This window comes from Gracilinanus agilis, chromosome 1 (genome assembly GCF_016433145.1).
Source record: "Gracilinanus agilis isolate LMUSP501 chromosome 1, AgileGrace, whole genome shotgun sequence".
In the NCBI taxonomy this organism is placed as follows: Eukaryota; Metazoa; Chordata; class Mammalia; order Didelphimorphia; family Didelphidae; genus Gracilinanus; species Gracilinanus agilis.
The window spans coordinates 162,119,388-162,138,806 of record NC_058130.1 but is presented as its reverse complement, the minus strand read 5'-3'; the positions used below and the strand labels follow the sequence as shown (position 1 = coordinate 162,138,806).

General features: G+C 34.3%; 1 protein-coding gene across 4 annotated transcripts in view; it reads left to right on the top strand.

The window, feature by feature from the left end:
* KIF27 (kinesin family member 27) overlaps positions 1-19,419 on the top strand; it is a 97,429-nt gene that overhangs the window by 13,290 nt on the left and 64,720 nt on the right. For all 4 annotated transcript variants that reach the window (XM_044658507.1, XM_044658515.1, XM_044658522.1 and 1 more), the window contains exons 3-7: positions 2,299-3,275; positions 6,737-6,880; positions 14,041-14,247; positions 16,263-16,432; positions 18,373-18,479. In XM_044658507.1, coding sequence (XP_044514442.1) covers positions 2,299-3,275; positions 6,737-6,880; positions 14,041-14,247; positions 16,263-16,432; positions 18,373-18,479 — 1,605 coding nt within the window. The remainder of the gene's footprint in view (positions 1-2,298; positions 3,276-6,736; positions 6,881-14,040; positions 14,248-16,262; positions 16,433-18,372; positions 18,480-19,419) is intronic.

Sequence of the window (19,419 nt, the reverse complement as noted above, 5' to 3'; positions counted from 1 at the left end):
TAATAGGCTTTTAGTGCCAAATACAGGAGTTTATATTTTATCCTAGAAGCAAAAGGGAGCCATTGAAACTTCAGGTATGGAAATGATATAGCTTGTGAAGCTGAATGGAAGATGGATTGAAAAGGGGAAAGGTTTGGAGTGGGGAAAACAATGAGGAGAGGCTATTGTAAAATATTCTAGAAGACAAATGAGGAGGGATACCCATGGGGCTGGGAATAAGACATAGATTTCCCAGCAAAGGAGACAGAAAGGATGGATAGATAAGTTGGAGGAGAAACAGGAAAGAGCAATGTTATAAAAACCCAGGTATATGATTGAATGAATGATTCTATGAAAGGTGTAGAGAATACAAGAACTTGGCTGTGTTTATTGTTTGTTAATTTACAAAAAAGCATTTGACTCAATAGAACAAATGTAGCCCTAAAGGTTTTTCATTTGATATCTTCCATGCATAGGTAGGACCACACAGTATTCTTTTATAAATGTAACAACAAAGATAACTTTAATTTGGAGTGCTATACTATCATATAATACAGTAGTCCCAAAATGGTCAGTATGGATTGATGGATCAATTTTTGGAAACCAGGGTAGAAGCCATCAGTTTGAGTTTCCAGTGGGTAGAGGGGAGGTGTGACTAAGAACCAACTGCCATCATTTTTCCTTTCCTGAATTGGAATAGCACAAGAATTATAGTAGAAACTTCTGGCTTCCCAGTGGCTCTTTGATCCTATAAGCCATGTTATCTATACCACTTACTCATATTATTTCAACCTATAGATTTCAATTAAGTAAAAAGTAACACCTTTCTACAAAAGATTGAACATCTAGGTTAACACCAATTTATAAGCTTTAATATAGCCAAACATATTCTCTTATCTGAATTTTTATAACATTTCTATATAGGTCACCACCAAAGTTCATGTTTATTTGAAAATTAATAAAGTTTTGGTTCTACAGTAAGGCTTTATTAAAATCATCCTATGAAGCTGATAATCATATTTTATATTCAGCTCTTGAAGGCTGTTCTAGCAGATTATAAGCTCTGGAATGACTTACCTAATAATAATGATAAACACTGAGATTGATATAATACTTCACAAGGTGTTTTGTCATCTCAGCTGTATCTTACAACAACCCTGTGAGACAGGTTCTGTAAGTATTATCTCCTTTTTACCCATGAAAAAAAACTGAGATACAGAGTTGTTAAATATTTGGCCCCTGTGGTCATACAAGTAACATCAGGATTTTAACCTGGGCCTTTCAGTCTCTTAGGCAGATATCTTATCCTTTCTGCTACATTTCCAAACTGGAAAGATTTTATCATCCAGGAACTTGGATAGACTAATCACCTATAGGTTGACTAGGAGGTGGTCTTTTTTTTTTTTTTCCTCCCTATAGCAACTCTTGAAGAGCCCTACTAATAATGTGTATCAGAAGTTTCTACCATGGGGGAGGGAATACCAACACTGATGAAACTGCATACATCTTTGAAATATGGCATTAAAGTATTGTTCACCACTAAAAGTCAATTTGCATTTTTCAGTTAAGGAACTGAAGATTTTCTAAAACTTCCCTTTTAGTATGCATTTCATATTGAATAAATGTAGACTCATCCTTTTATTATTTAAAAATTATTAATCTTCTTAGATAAAATTCGAAGGATATATAATTCCAGTAACAATTTTGTCATATTTAGGCACAATAGACATACAAAGGCTTATAACAAAAATTAATAAAATATCCTCTAGCTAGTAAGTAATTACTGTTAGAATGTTTTTAGCTTACATATTTAAAATTGCAATTATAACCATACATTTACAATTTGTGCATTTAATTTTTTAACATTTAAAGTTTGGTTCTTTTAAATGCAGAAGAAAACATAATTTATCACTTGTTTATATGGGTATATGATTTGGGGTTTTGGTTTTAAAAGATTATTACAGAAATGAATAATATGGAAATAGGTTTTGAATGACAATACATGTATAACACAATGAAATTTCTTGACAACTCTGGGAGGGGAGAAAGAAAGACAACATGAATTATGTAACCATGGGAAAAAATAAAATAAAAAACAAAAAAAGTTGGTCCTTTTAAAATACATCTTGATTTTTTTCTTCAAACTATTATTTATTTTAAGTTATTCCTGTAATAGTTTAAAAGCTTCCCCAATTTTTTAATGGTAGTAACTATGTTGGTTGAGTAGTTTTACATTTTGGGCCTATTGCCCAGTAATACTATTTATATTGAATTTTGATTGAAGACTAGTGATTTTTAAAACTCTTTTACTTTTTAAAGTGATTGTTGGTGCCAAAGAATGTTCAGTGGAGAATGCAGATGAAGTGATAAGTCTTTTGGAAATGGGTAATGCAGCTCGTCATACAGGTACCACGCAAATGAATGAGCACTCTAGTCGATCTCATGCTGTTTTCACAATCAGCATTAGCCAACAGGATTTTCCACCATGTCAGAAAAATATGGAAATGGTTCAAGATATATCTCAGCAATCTACTCGACAAATTGTTTCAAAATTCCACTTTGTAGACTTGGCTGGATCAGAAAGAGCAACTAAAACTGGTAATACAGGTGAACGATTCAAAGAATCCATTCAGATCAACAGTGGGTTACTGGCTTTAGGAAATGTAATAAGTGCTCTTGGAGATCCACGCAAGAAGGGCACACATATCCCATATAGAGATGCTAAGATTACCAGAATCTTAAAAGACTCTCTAGGAGGCAATGCTAAGACTGTTATGATAACATGTATTAGCCCATCATCCTCAGATTTTGATGAATCTTTAAATTCTCTTAAGTATGCTAACCGAGCACGGAATATTAGAAATAAACCTATTGTAAATTATAATCCTGACTGGGACAGGATGGATGAGATGGAATTTGAGATAAAGTTGTTACGAGAAGCTTTACAGAGTCAACAAGCCAGTGCCCTGAGCCAGGCTACTCAGCTATCCCAGGATGTGAACAGAGATAAGAATCGGATCCATTCTCTCGAAGAGCAAGTAGCCCAGCTACAAGGCGAGTGTTTTGGTTACCAGAATTGTATTGAGGAAGCCTTCACATTCCTGGCTGACCTAAAAGATGTTGTTAACTTAACACAAAGTCAGCAACATAGGTTACAAGAATGGTTCAACATGACACAGGAGATGAAGAAGGACATTAATAACCCATTTAAAAGTAACCAAGGAATTGGAAATGTCCAAGATGGACCACACCATATTACAGTTCTCCAGCTGAAGAGGGAACTTAAGAAATGCCAGGTATTTAGATATAATCTTAAGAACAAAATTGAAATGGAAACATTTGAGAATTATTCAGAAAATTGTAGAGTTTTTAAAGGACCATGAGAAAAATCTTACCTTTTTTTGTTTTCCTCTTTCTTTCTAGTCTTCTCCTTATTCCTATTTTAATTTTATCTAATATGGAAAGGAAATAGATTTATTATTTTTACCTATTGAAGAGTTTTATATACTTTGTGCTTAATTCAGAGAGCAACTAAGTGGCATATTAAAAAAATTTTTTGTCATCTTAAAAATACCCCAGAATTAGGTTGCCTTTTTTTTTTTTTTTAAACTTGTGTGACTGGCAACAAAGTATGTTCCTTTCCCACCTACCTCCACATCTCTACCCAGGGCCAAATGATCCTTAAAAAAAGTTTCCTCACTCCAGAATTAAATATTTTTAATAGTAGAAAACATGGTAAGAAAATTCATTATTTTAGCCATATATAATTACATATGTGAGAGAACGCCATATTCTCTTAGCAAGTCTTATTATATTTAAACATAGCATCATCTTAAATAAAAGAGGCAAGGTGACATCACAGTTACAGAACTGTCTTGGAAGTTAGGAAGCCATAGGCTGAAGCTTTGGCACAGCCTGGCCCTGGGACCCAAGGCTGGCCCTTCACCTGAGAGTGCCCCCCACAGTTCTGCAAAACTATTGAATTAGAGAAGGCCAATGTTCATTAGAGAAAGGTTCTTATCGAGAGCTTTTTATACCCACCAATGAAACCACAGGTCCTATCTCCCCAAAATAGTCTTAAATGCTATGTCTCTGCTTCTTAAATAAATCTGCAGCATTGTTTGGATTTTTAAAATTATAATTTATTGTAGTAAATTCCGATTTATTCTATGGCTATCATATAGACTTTTGAACATAAATATTACTTGGCCTTTACCAAGCCAAAAGCCTAGGCAGACTGAACCCCTTTCGTAGTCAGAAAGAGAAAGGAGAATTATTAGAGCACAGAAGTAGTGAATTTGGAATATGCATGTAGGTGAAAAATTATTTCTTTTCTTTACGCTTCTGAAGACCATAACCTAAAGTCCTTTATAAAGTTCATTTCCAAGGTGGGAAGAGACACTTTCTTTCTCCGCCTATAGTTAAACTTGCTCTCCATTCACTAGTATCCTAGATTTAGGAATAGTTGTAGACAAACTATAGCATCTTCAATTTTAAGAAAAATTTATTAAATTCGTCTCCCACTACCAATAAAGAACTTTGCTAAGTCATGGGAGAGCTACAAAAATTAGGTAAGTTTGAAATTTTCTTTTCCTCTATGAGTTCACAATATAGCAGGAAGCTATGACAGACACAAACAACAAAATCAAAAACATATGATGATTTCACAGCAGAGGGAGACACCAAATGCTTTGTGAGGTTGAATAGGATTGATGCTAATTGGGAGACTGGGAAAGATGTCATAGAAGAGCTACATTTTAAGCCGGGCCTGAGTTACCTAAGGTTACTTTTTAGTTTTATACAATATGCATTTATTTGCTCTTCCAATTTTATTCCTTTTTCCCCCTTTTTTATTTTTTGTTTTTCCTCTTATTCCTCCCAATTAACCTTCTGATACTTTTTAGATAAATCAAATTAGCACTTATCCAAAAACATTGAACCTATCCTAAGAATTACTAGATTGGTAGCTTGATAAAGCTACAGGATAACCTGAGAAGATTGTGGGCAAGGTAAATGTTGAGAGGAGAGAAGAAGAGAACAGCTGCTTTCTTATCCTTGAGACTCAGACATCAGACACCAGGCAAAGGCTTCTTTGACTGGTAAATTGAGGTAGTTTCTGTGAGTTGCTGCCTAGTGAGTTGGGTGTGGTTTCTAGCATTACAGTAGTTGTTTTTTTTATTCCTTAATTCTGCACATTCCTGATACTTATAACTTTGTTAGCTATTATCAGAATTCTGACTTGGGTTTATAAAATTTTCCTTCTGAGATGAGAATTTTAAAGGAATTATGATTCTAACAGGAGATGATAGGGATTTAGATGTTATTGAAGAGAATGACTAATAGAAACTGCAGAATGTGGTAGAGCCTTTTAGTTCACATCAGATTACTAAAGTACCCTAATTGGAAAAGAGCTTGTAGGAGCTTATTATTAGTCTTTTTCTTTTCTTTACCTCTAAAGCATTTTGCTTGCAACTTATAGAAAATCAAGGATTATGTTTATCTAAAGACATTCTAAAATGAAATGTCCTTTAATGAAAAATAAGTTAAACAAAATATCAGTATATAATATATAGCATGAAAAAATGGAAAAATATGTAGAATCAAAAGATCAAATACTTTAAACTTGTTAATAAATAGATGGAGGTGTTAAAACTAAGTTGAATTAATAGCTGTTTTGTATTTAGGATGTCATTCAATCTTTGTTGTTAGTTTTCAAAAAGCATATTTGTGACTTTTAAAAATATAGAATACTCTTTTAGAACATAATGTAGAAGATAGAGCCCTGGAAAGGAACGTCTGAGTTCTAATCCTTCTTCAGAAGCCTGATGGCCCTGGGATTACAAAGCTTGAGTTCCTCATTTCTAAGATGAGAATAATAGTTGTACTAACTTACCTCTCTAGATTGTTTTGAGGAAAGTACTTTGTAAACTTGCCTATACGTGGAAATACTAGCTATTTCATGATATAAATTACAGTTGTATTTTATTTTATATTATTCAATGGATCATAGAATTTCAGAACTGAAAGGGGACCTTGTTCTAGTCTAATTCCCTTATTTTATATTTTTAGGAAATAATAGTCTATAGAAGAGAAGTAAGTTGATTTATCTAAGGTTACAAAGCTAATTAGTGTAAGACTTAGGACCAGAACTCCAATTTGCTAATTCTTAGTACAGTGCTCTTTCTACTAAACTGTACTGCCTCTTGAAGAGCTCTGCATACATGAGGATTTTTGTAGCTAATATTTTTATATGTCAAGAGAACTTCTTATTTAAAGAATGTTGATTTTGTTTCATGAGAGTAAATCTATTTGTAAAATTAATAATTTATGTTTTTAAAGTTTTTGCTCTAATCTTAAAAATCCCATTCAAAAACAGATTAATTCATGTTTAATTGCTGATAAAAGGAATGCAGGGAAAAAATACTCCTCAAGATTTTTAAAGCTTTTAACCCAAATTCTTTTTCAAGTTAAAAAAAACAATGCCTCATTGCTTAAGGTAATTTGGCCCTTGAATCCCTAGGCTTCAATAATGAGCTACCTTCCTGCAACACCTTATAACAGGGTTAAATATTTTCAATTTTTTTAAAGGGTAGTGTAGAGCTGAGCAGGGCGTGCAGGAAGAACTGTTAGGAAGGTTTTAAGAAACAAGGATTGAAGGCCTGATGCCTGAGAAGGGTTAGTCTTTTCTTACTAACCTCAATCTTTTTCTTTCTTCTACAATATTGTAACTGAATGTGTATTAATTGCTTTCCTCTAGTGTGCTCTAGCTGCTGATGAAGTAGTGTTCAATCAGAAGGAACTGGAATTGAAGGATTTACAGCATCAAATGCAAACAATGACACAGGAAAACAAAGACCATTTGGTGTCTTTGAAAGAGGCACAAAAAGTGAATAGGTTACAGGTATGACTTCATCCTTCCAATTTAGTTGAGAAAAACACATAACTAAACATAATTCTTATATGAGAAGATGACTGTAAAGGTAACTGTAAGGATAATGGTCTTAGGCAAATGACTTCAATTCAACATCTCTTTCATAACTGTTATCTTCAGAAAACACTCAGAGTTTGAAGAATTCTAAATGTAGAATTAAATGAGTTAAATTAAATCAAAACACAAGTAGAGGGGGCAGCTGGGTAGCTCAGTGGATTGAGAGTCAGGCCTAGAGACAGGAGGTCCTGGGTTCAAATCTGGCCTCAGACACTTCCCAGCTGTGTGACCCTGGGCAAGTCGCTTGACCCCCATTGCCTACCCTTACCACTCTTCCACCTATAAGACAATACACAGAAGTTAAGGGTTTAAAATTAAAAAAAAAAAAAAAAAAAAAAACACAAGTAGAGTTAAATGCAAAAAGTTGGATAAAGCTGGCTAAAGTTGGGACATTTTATTTTTAATTTAAGTTGGAGCATTTAAAAAATGTTTTTTAATGGTTCTTTAAAACCAACATGACCCACATTTTCATACATCCAATGTGATAGGCCCATGTTAGTGGTACTTTGAATACTTTTTTCTTTCTTCCCTGGGTTTTTAAGGTATATTAGAAATAAAAATAACCAATTCAGCTAGTCATTTATTCTTTTAAAAATATTCTCATATTTCCCTCATATTTTATTTAACTCTCATTTTGAAAATTCCTTTACTCCTGATTAAATATGTATACATTTTAGATAACCTTTCACATAGGTGGTATTTGTGAAATATTTCTGGGGCAAACAATTCCTACCTCTTTCCTTTCTAGGTCTTATCCTATGATTTTTGATGCCTATAATTCCTTTAATAGGAGACAAAAACCTTTCATTTTACAAGTAGAGATATGATTTAAAGTGCACATATCCCTAGGAGAAATAGACTTAGTATTTATTTAAAGAATGAATGACGGGGCAGCTGGGTAGCTCAGTGGATTGAGAGCCAGGCCTAGAGACAGGAGGTCCTAGGTTCAAATCTGGCCTCAGACACTTCCCAGCTGTGTGACCCTGGGCAAGTCACTTGACCCCCATTGCCTACCCTTGCCAATCTTCCACCTATAAGTCAATACACAGAAGTTAAGGGTTTAAAATTTAAAAAAAAAAAAAAAGAATGAATGGCAACAAAGGCAGGGTAGATTTCAGAAAAGGTAGGTGGGGAAATGGATGATGGATCTTAACTTCATTCATCACAATTAGGTCTTTGGTCTTATGCCTAGCTGTGTAATAGATATTAGTTTTAATTTATTTTTTATAATGATAATTGATTTACATTTATATAATAGACATTTAGATTAAATGTTTATTAAGTGCTTATTGTATGCTGAGCCACATGCCAGCTGATGAAAAACTTAGATAAGAGACGGGTTACTTTTCTCAAGGAATTTATAGACAAGTGGCAGAATAATATAGATAACTACTATGTAATATTGTATATATTAAATTTTATAATTATTAGAGGTTCTTCTTCCAGCTCCTTCTCCCTGCTTTCCATATCTCAGAACCCCATGATAGATTTAGATTAGTTTCCAATTTTTAATCTATTATGGCATTTTATTGAATATAATTTTTATTGTATTATGATCTGAAATGGATGCATCTAGTATTTCTGATTTTCTGCACTTGTTTATAAAGCTTTTAAACTCTTAATACATGGCCAGTTTTTGTGTAGGTGCCTTACACTACTGAGAAAAAGGGTATTTTCCTTTCTTTTCCCATTTAATTTTTTCCATAGATCTACATAGGTTTAACTTTTCTAAAATTCTATCACCTTTATTTTATGATCATATTTATTTAGCTCTGAGACAAGAAAGTCGAGGTCCCCCAATTTTAGTATATAGTTTTATTTTACTATTTTCTCCTGTAACTCATTTAACTTTTCCTTTAAAAATTTAGATGTCACACCATTAGAAGAATATGTTTTTAGTACTGATATCACTTCATTGTCTCTGTACTTTTAGCAAGTTGTAGTTTGCCTATTTATTTTAATTATGTCTGTTTTTATTTTTGCCTTGTCTGAGATTGATTGCTAATCCCTACCTTTTAAAACTTCAGCTGAAGCATAATAGATTCTAATTTCAGGCCCCTGTTTTAACTTTACAGTCTGTTTCAAATGTGTTTTTTGTCGATATTATATTGTTGGATTCTGGTTTCTAATCCATTCTGCTATCCACTTCTGTTTTATAGGCAAGTTTTCCCCATTCATTTTCATAATTATGATTTCTATATATTTTTCCCCATCTAATTTTCTCCTGTTTATCTTTCTCTTTTTTTACCTTGCCTCCCACAAAAGTCTATTTTGCTTCTGACCACTGTCTCCCTAAAGCCATCATCCCTCTTATCATCTCTTAGCCCTTCTCTTATCTTTCCCTCCCACTTCCCTTTTGGGTGAAGTAGATTTGTATACCCAACTCAATTTGTGTGTGTGTGTGTGTGTGTGTGTGTGTGTGTGTTCTTCCCTCTTCAAATGAAAGTAAGGTTCAGATGCTGGCTTGCTCCCACTCATGTTTTCCCCTTTACTTTATTTTATTTTATTTTATTTTTTTTATTTTTTTTTTTATTTTAAACCCTTAACTTCTGTGTATTGACTTATAGGTGGAAGAGTGGTAAGGGTAGGCGATGGAGGTCAAGTGACTTGCCCAGGGTCACACAGCTGGGAAGTGTCTGAGGCCGGATTTGAACCTAGGACCTCCCGTCTCTAGGCCTGGCTCTCACTCCACTGAGCTACCCAGCTGCCCCCATTTCCCCTTTACTTTAAAAGTTCTTTCTTGTGTACCTCTTTTATGTGAGATGATTTTACCCATTCTACCTCTTCCTTTTCCCTTCTCCCAGTGCATCCCTTTTTCTCACCCCTCTATTTTTTTGACATCATTCCAACATAATTGACTCACACAAGTGCCTTCTATCTATAGACTCTTTCTAACTTCCCTACAAATGATAAAATTCTTATGAGTTACATGTATCTTCTTGTACAGGAATTTAAGCAATTTAACCCCTTATAATAAGTGCCTTATGATTTCTCTTTTGTGTTTACCTTATGTTTCTCAAGTATTATAGTTGATTTTCAGATTTCCCATTCATTTTTTCATCAAGAATGCTTGAAAATCATCTGTTTCATTGAATATTCATTTTTCTCAAGTTTTACTGGGTAGATTATTCTTGGTTGTAATCCTAGCTCCTTTTCTTTTTTGAAATATCATATTCCAAGCCTTCCACTTTTTTTTAACATAGTAGCTGCTAAATCTTGTATGATTCTGATTGTAAGTTCCATAGTATTTGAGTGGTCTCTTTCTGGCTGTTTGGAGTATTCTATCCTTGGCCTGGGAGCTTTAGAATTTGGCTATAATATTTGTGGGAGTTTTCCTTTTGTGTTTTTTTTCAAGACATAGGATTATTTTTATTTTTTTGTTGTCTGGTTTTAAAATATTTGGGTAGTTTTCCTCAATAATTTCCTGAAATATGATGTCTGGTCCCTTTTTTTTGATTAAGACTTTCAGGTAGGTCTAGTGATCTTATATCTGTACTTGATCTAGTTTTCCAAATCAGTTATTTTTCTAATGAGATATTTCATATTTTATTCTATTTTAAAATTCTAACTTTTTTAAATTATTTCTTGATGTATTATGGAGTCATCAGCTTCCTCTTACCCAATTCTAATTTTTAAGTTATTATTTTTTTTTCAGTAAGTTTTTGTACCTCTTTTCCCATTTGGCTAGTTTTTCTTTTAAAGTTTGTTTTTTTTAAACCCTTACCTTCTGTCTTGCCAAGGCAGAAGAGTGGTAAGGGCTAGGAAATGGGGGGTCAAGTGACTTGCCCCAGGGTCACACAGCTGGGAAGTGTCTGAGGCCAGATTTGAACCTAGGACCTCCCGTCTCTTGGCCTGGCTCTCAATCCACCGAGCTACCCAGTTGCCCCCTAAAGGTATTATTTTTTATGCCTCTTTTGTTAAGATGTTAATTCTCTTTTCATAATTTTCTTGCATGAGTCTCATTTCTCAATTTTTCTTCTATCACTTTTATTTGATTTTTTAAAAAATCCTTACCTTTTGTAGTAGAATCAATACTGTGTATTAATTTCAAGGAAGAAATGTGTTAAGGGCTAGGCAATGGTAGTTAAGTGACTTGCCCCAGGGTCACAGCTAGGAAAATGTCTGAGATCATATTTGAATTTAGGACCCTTCCATCTCTGGACTTGGTTCTCAATCTACTGAGTCACTTATTTGCGCCCTCATTATTTGATTTTTAAAATAATTTTTTTTTCGTTCTTTGGCTCTTCTGGGAATTTTGTTGAGTTTTTGCCCAATTTACATTTTTCTTTGAGGCTTTGCTTTTAGCTGTTTTGATATCATTGTTATTAACTGAGTTGGGTGTCTCATATTCCTTATCACCATAGTAAGTTTTTTAAAAGCCCTTACCTTTTGTCTTGGAATCAAAACCAAATAGAATTTCTAAGGTAGAAGAGTGTGGTATGGGTTAAGCAGTTGGGGTTAAAGGACTTGCAACAAAATCACACAGCTAGGAACTGGAACTGTCTGAGACTGTATTTGAACCCAAAGACTTCCTGTCTCCTGGTCCTGGCTCTCTATCCACTGAGCCCACCTAGTTGCTCTATCATAGTAGTTTTTATGGCAAGATGCTTTTTTGTTTTTGCTTTGCTAATTTTCCATCTTATTTCTTAACTTTCTTTTTCTTTTTAAAAAAAAAATTTTTTTTAACTCTTTCCTTCTGTCTTGGAGTCAATACTATGTATTCGCTCCAAGGCATAAGAGTGGTATAGGCAATGGGGGTCAAGTGACTTGCCCAGGGCCACATAGTTGGGAAGTGTCTGAGGCCAAATTTGAACCTAGGACCTCCCGTCTCTAGGCCTGGCTCTCAATCCACTGAGCTACCCAGCTGCCCCCTTATTTCTTAACATTCAACCTTATGTTAGAGGTGGGTTCTGTTTACCTGGTGGAGAAAGGAGGCATTGTCCCAAACTTCAGTCTTTTTTATTCCTGTTTCACAAATAGCTCTAGGGTTTAGAAGTTTTTGATGATTCCATAGTGACATGATTCAGGGAGAAGTATTCAGTGCTATATCCTGGTTTATGTTTTGGTCCTTACCCAGGAAGGGCCCCTGCTCCCTTGTTAGTCACAAGCACTGTTGTTCTTAGGGCCCTTTGCTCCTTTGGAAAGGGAGTATAGATATTGGAGTTTGCTAAACAGCACCTGGTCATGTGCCTAGGGCTAGCACAGAGATCCTTTGTAATCTCTTTCTGGCTAGTTGTCCAGCTGCCTTACTGTCTCTGGGCTGAGTGCTCCCAAAGCTGCTGCCACCATTGCTGCTCTTGTCACCACTCCAAGACTGCCTGCTTTTGTTGCCAACCACATCCACTCCAGGCCCATCCTGGACCCAGTGTCATAGATCTCTGCTTTTGATTTCCTAAGTTATCTTGGGCAGGAAAAATGTCTCACCCTGACCTTTTGATAGCTCTGCCACTCTAGATTTTAATTTGAGGCATTGTTTTAAAGTTGTTTGGAGGGGAATGTTGGGAGAGAGCTAGGCTGTAGTATTTCCTCTATTCTGCCATCTTGGTGTCCTGAAAGCTGAAAATTTTTAATACTGGTTTTTTAGCACTTGTAAGAGGGAGATTTTAGGTATTTTATAGATATATATAATTAAAGTGTGGCCTCCAGGAATCAACAATTCAGGTTGATTCCGTTAATTAAATTAGACCCAAGTCAGGACTGGGTTTAAGGTAGTTTATTTACAATTAGGAAGGTAAAAGGTAGGGAAATAGAGTGAGGGAGAGGCTAGCAGAGGCCTGGACGGAGAGAGAAGGTTAAAAGGCTAAATAAATTAGGCTACAAGCCACAAGGCCTAGCAATCAGGTAGGCTAGAGCCTACTTAAAGGTAGAGTTTGGAAACGCCAAGGTAGGCCTAAGGAAGTCAGCCTAACTTGCCCATGTGACCATTCAGAGTAGAAGCTGCCTGAGGTCTCCTCAGAGATCCTTCAGCACCAAATTCAAAGCAGGAACTCCCAACAGGAAGTAACCAACATACTTAAAGAGATGGTGTCTTCCGTCACTTCCTGTGGGTCCACCTCTAATTCAAGTGGACAAATGGCCGTCTCTACACTGATTTGGACTGCCCAAAGGGCAGTCCCTAGTTCTTGATTTGTTACTTATTGTCATGTGTGGGTAACTCATCTCTCTTCCCCACTAAGGGAGGTGGGAATGACATCATCTCGGGTAGGTAGAGTTTTGACTATGAATGGACTAGAGCTAATTCTATTTACACACACTGAAAAGGATCTCAAAAGGGTTATTATCTAGTCTGAGCTTTTCATTTTAAAGGTATCCTCCAAGATCTTTTCCAACTTTTAGGATTCTATAGACCTTAATGATGTTGAGAAACAGAGATCATAAAATTATAAGACTCATTGGTATGTCATGGTAACTAACTGAAGGTTATATATTTAGTATGAGATATATATAAGATGTCTTTAGGACCTTTTAAAGTTAAAAGACTCAGCTTCCATGCCTTACTCTGTGTAGTGATTTCTAATACCTTTAATTTCAAGGAAGATAGTGTATTGAGAATATTGGGTGGTAGTTATTCCTAGGGCCCATGTTTGTTGTTGACATTGTTTCTTGATCCTACTCTAACAACTTCAAATTTTTGATGCTGCTGTTTTTGCTCTATGTCTTTCTTCCATCTTCTGAATTTTCTTATATTTCAGTCTTTTATTATTCTCTTTCCCACTCATTTTGGATATTTTTATAGACATTGTTGGCCTATTACTCTTTTTACTGTAGTTGGAATACTTGGAAAATCCTGAAGCAATCCAGGTGTATTCTTTGTATCCATATCAGATGTGATTACTTTTCAGAATAATTCAGGGATTATTCTTTAAAGGTTCTTTTTTTTCTCTTTAGTAGATAGTTCCTGCCCACTTTCAGGTTATTCATTCTTTCCTACACAGAGGAATGCCAGAACACAGATATGAGCTTAACTAAAACTAGGCTTTTTAATTAATATAAAACATTTATTCACTATGTCAATCTATATGTATGTGGATAGGTTTTGACATTTAAAATAATTTTTTCTTTTCCTCACAAAGAATGATAAAATAGTGGAACAACAACTTCTAGTTAACCAACTGAATGAAGAACTGATGAAGCTTAACATGTCCATAGCCTCGGTATCCAAGGGAACTTGTGGAGATGGACCAGATACCAAGATATCAGAAAAGAGGCCATATACTGTTCCACTTGACAATAGTTTTGGACACTATGTTTACATCCCAACATGGCCAGATGCCCGAAAGGTGAAGTCTGAATATGTTTCTTATCTTTTACCTCATTTTCTATATGTGTATATCTATATATATATGTATATATATATATAGATATNTGGAGATGGACCAGATACCAAGATATCAGAAAAGAGGCCATATACTGTTCCACTTGACAATAGTTTTGGACACTATGTTTACATCCCAACATGGCCAGATGCCCGAAAGGTGAAGTCTGAATATGTTTCTTATCTTTTACCTCATTTTCTATATGTGTATATCTATATATATATGTATATATATATATATAGATATGCACATATATACATGTGCATATCTTTTTATACATGTATCTTACACATATAAAATATATTCAATCATACACATATATTACAGATATACATATTATTCCTTATGTGCAAAAAATGCGATAAGAAATCAACAAGTATATGATTGGAACATAAAGTGAGACTGGTCATATGATATAGTGAGGGATGATAAATAGTCCTTGTACTGCCCTGGTACATATAAAATGTAAAAGAAAAACAAAAACCTAGAGGAAGGCCTCTGGTAGCATACTGGGTATGATTCTCTATCAAGGGTCAGTAATAGAACATGGATAAGAGTTGCATAAGATGAGAAAGTTACTGGATTTTGTTCCATATCAAAGAAGGAATGCCTACATTGATGGAACTCACAGATATGCTAAAATATATATAGTCATACACAGTAGTGGTTTTGAACCTGGATATATCAGCCCCCTTAAGTGCCTTTGTTACAGAATGTTTCCTAGTTATTGCTTATGTACCCTCTAGAATTTTACTTTGTATGATAGACTTTCAAATTAGGTTAATGCATCTAAAACACTGCAAACTTTAAAGGGCTATATTAATGTTGACTGCTGTTAACAGATCATGCTTTAAAGTTTAAATATATTTACATTTTGTAGGAATTTTTTGGAGGAAAATAGAAATGAAAAGAAATATCTAAAAGAATTGTTTAGATTTAATACCCCTGAGTTGCAATGGATGAAATGTTGTTCCCTGCTATTCCATTTTCAGATCACTTTAGGCCCTGTGCTTGTGGTCCCTCCTTACCCCCCTTTTACCACACTAGATTGAGATGGAATTATTTATATGGAATTTTTGGAATTTGTATGTAATATGTATTTAATTCTTAAATTTATATGGAATTTTTTAATCCTATATGGATAAAGTAGAAAGAAAAAATTTTAGAGTCATATGGACTTGACATAAAATTTCATCCTGCCACTTACTAACTTCATGTCTGTTGGTAAGTCACTTAAGCTTTGGGCCTCAGTTTTTAACTGATCTATAAAATGAGAGAGTTAGAGTAGATGGTCTCTAATGTCTCCTCTAGCTCTAAATCTATGTTCCTGTTAGCTTTCCAAAATAATATTTGCGTAGTATTAGTTCATGCCCAATTAATAGTCAAAGCCATGTATTATCACATATTTCCTTTGTCAATTTTACTTTAGAATTTTTCTTTTTTGATTAACTATATAAGAAAAGCTTACTTGTTTTCATAGGAGTGTATGTATAGGAGTGTATGTATAAAACTTTAAATAATTAGTGTCCATCACAATATTAACATATGCATATTTTGAATTGGCTAATTGTTCTTCTCTGCTACAGATATTCCTTATGTGTTACCTTTAATTTTAGATCAAATTATGTTTAATATATTAATATTGAGGAAAACAGGGAAATGAATATATTAACAGAGATGCTCCCTTCCTTGGTAAACCTACTTAGAAAACAATTGTAACAACTGACCTAAAAACACAAACAAAAAATAACAGTAAGAAAAGTTTTTAAAATGAGTAAATCTTAAAAAATAATTCAACAATCTTTCCATTGAATAAGTATTCTAATACCAAAAGGAAAGAGCAAGCTTGTAGGAGCTTGGACAAGATACCTATAATAATGGAAACAATAATACCTACTATATATTACTAAACAAGTACAAATGAGCCTCTTATATTAACTTATTTGTTGTTTGGGGGTGGTGGGTAAATCACTTAAAAGGTCCACACAAGCCCTCCTATGTATTCACTTGATCGAGTGGTAGCCGGATTTCGAACCCGAAGTCAAATGCTCCTGGGTCACATAGAAGAACAAGATGAAGTCCTTCATTGTGAGTTTTCTGATAACAGCGATGAAGAAGATACAGAAAATCAAGAGAAACCTGGATATCGGTATAATAAAAATATAATTTAATAGTAATAGTACATATAAAATATATGTGAATATATTTTTCTTAAATGTAATAGGGTTTTTTGTGTGTAGTGGTTGTTTCAAATATTGATAAATACTAATACAAATGGCTCAGAAAAATCTTTTTGCAGTTTTAAACTACTGAAAGCTGGTTCAGCACGAAGTCTTTTCTGGGACACTGTATATAATGCAGTTGTTGTGCATTTTTATATAAATGAATTCAAGCTATCAGTTTTCTTGAGAAACTAAAATAAGAAAATCTCCTGAGGATCATATATGTAAATGGGATGGAATTTCATTTTCCTTTTTTAAATCTAAGGTTTTATAACCTACAGATCATTTTGTGGATGGTTTCTAAAACTTTTTTCCTTTCCAGATGGCTTGTTATTCTTGACAAACAGCAAAGGAATGTCAAAATGCTGATTACAAAGGGGATAGTTACCTTCATGTTTTTTCATTAAAACTATAATGAAATAACTTATTTCCTTTGCTGAAAAGCCATTACCTCAGGGGTAGATAAGGTAGCACTGTGTATAGAATGCCAGGCCTGGAGTCTGGAGGACCTGGTTCAAATCTGGCCTTAGCTACTTACTAAGTTATTTGACCCTGAGCAAGTAATTTAACTCCAGTTATCTAGCTCTTACGACTCTTCTCTCTTAGAATTGATACCAACACAAAAGATAAAGGCATTTTTTAAAAAAGTCACTACCTAGTGCTTTTTCAGCACAATGGAGGAAAAGTTTTTTCATAGTTTGTCATAAACCATGGGTGACCTATAATGATAATGACTACACATTATCTCTAAAATCCAATTGCCTATTGGCATTTTCATTTTCACATAGATGTTTAGAAATACTCATAATATATAATTTTAAATATTTAGTCTCAACTTAAATAGCTTTCTAGTGTAATTCTGTTACCTTTTATCAGGTACATTGAACAATAATATTTTTAAGGGGCTGTGCTTCACTAATGCAAAGATTCTGAGGTAACATTGTTACCCTGTATAAATTTTAATTTGATTTTAATTTAACGATCAGTTTTAATATTGTCCTATATAGACCTGGCCATTATTATTACTTTGATTTTTATGTCTTAAATCCTAGGAGGAGCAGTTTTATTTCGCTTTGTTTATTTATTTGATCTTTTCGTTATCAAAGGTCTTATCTTAATTCCAGAGATTTAGTTTATTCAGACATATGGATTCTCTTTATTTTCAAAATGGAAAGCTGCTGGGGTTTTTTCCTCCCTTATTTTTCTTGGTACTGGTATTATTCTCACAGGAAGGCGGCTGGGTTTTTGTATAATTGTTTTGTTTTAAGAGGACCATATCGATATGATTAGAATTGTAAACTTCCCAACTTTCCTATTGCACACAGTGCTAAATATGGAATAACAAATAATGATGTTCATTAACTATGTGGAGTTTGGGGGAGAAGTTAGGGGAGAGGGCTTAGTTAATAGGACTGGAACTACAAATTAAGGTGAATGAGATTTCATCTTATAAGGATCAGCACTGCTATTTTTTTTTTTTGTCTGTATCCCCATAACCTAGCACTGTGACTGGCACATAGTAGGTATGTCATAAATACTTGTTGAATTTTGGTTGATCGATTGATTAAAGTGAGCAACTTTTTTTGGAAGAGGAGACTGGGAGCATAGAAGACCATTTTCTTGATGCCGTTAGGGTAGTAGCATTACTGGTGAATCCTAACAGTTCAACCATGGAGTAATCTTTTTTTATTGGAAGAATAATATCAAGTTAAATCTTCTCTTTAAGCTAACATCTCCTAATAAGAGAACTAATTTTGGAGGCAAACCAGTATTAATTAACAAGGTAAAGTTATAGTTATCTTTGTTCTTCAACTTATTTTAGAGCACCTAGAAATCTCAGGTGGATTTGTTCTTCAACTTATTTTAGAGCACCTAGAAATCTCAGGTGGATTCGAAAGCCAACCTCTATTTGTTCCCTTCTGGACCTGAGTGATGTTCCGAATCAAAAACAGCAGTCAGGTTTGCAGAATGAAGGCTCACAACCTACAGAAAGTTTATCAGGTAATGATGGCATTTACAATTGATGCTATGCTTTTAAAAATCTTTCATCTCTAGTTCATGAAGCTCTGATATGAAGTAGGAATTCTATAAGGTCATTAGAAAAGATAAATATAAAGGCTCTACTTCATTCCTCTGTTACTTCTTTTTGCCATTGATCAGATCATTTCCCCCCTGGGATCATTTACATGACAGCAGAGGTCAAAATCATCCTTCTAGGTTCAAATCTCTTAGAAGAGGAATTTCTATAAACAGATTAATTTATCCTTGGATCTTCTGTGGTTGTAATCGCTTAGCAGAAAATGTGTTTCTAAAGCACTTTGCTTCAGCTCTTACATTGTCTTGATATTCTTATGCTAGTTCACAAACTCCTTTTTGTGTGCTGGGAAGGTACCATGCTTATCCTTTGTAAGGCCCCTCAGGGCAATGTACTTAGTAAAGTGGTTAATTAACACTTGTTGAATAAACACCACATCACTGCCTTATAGAATACTCTTATAATTTCACAACAATGAAATAATTGATCTTGATCAAAGATTAGATCTTCATTAGAACTATGTGTTTGCATCTCTCTCTATACTCAACTTGATTTAGTACTTTATGGCAATGTTTTTAATATTGATTCAGTGTCCATATTTAGCTATGTGATATATTAAATCGGTTATAAAATTTTTTTGATCACTTATAGTGGGGCTTGTTATAATGTCTTTTTGTACAATATCAAAATGACATTAATGAGGGGGCAGCTGGGTAGCTCAGTGAATTGAGAGCCAGGCCTAGAGATGGGAGGTCCTAGGTTCAAATCTGGCCTCAGACACTTCCCAGTTGTGTGACCCTGGGCAAGTCACTTGACCCCCATTGCCTACCCTTACCACTCTTCTGCCTTGGAGCCAAAACACAGTATTGACTCCAAGAC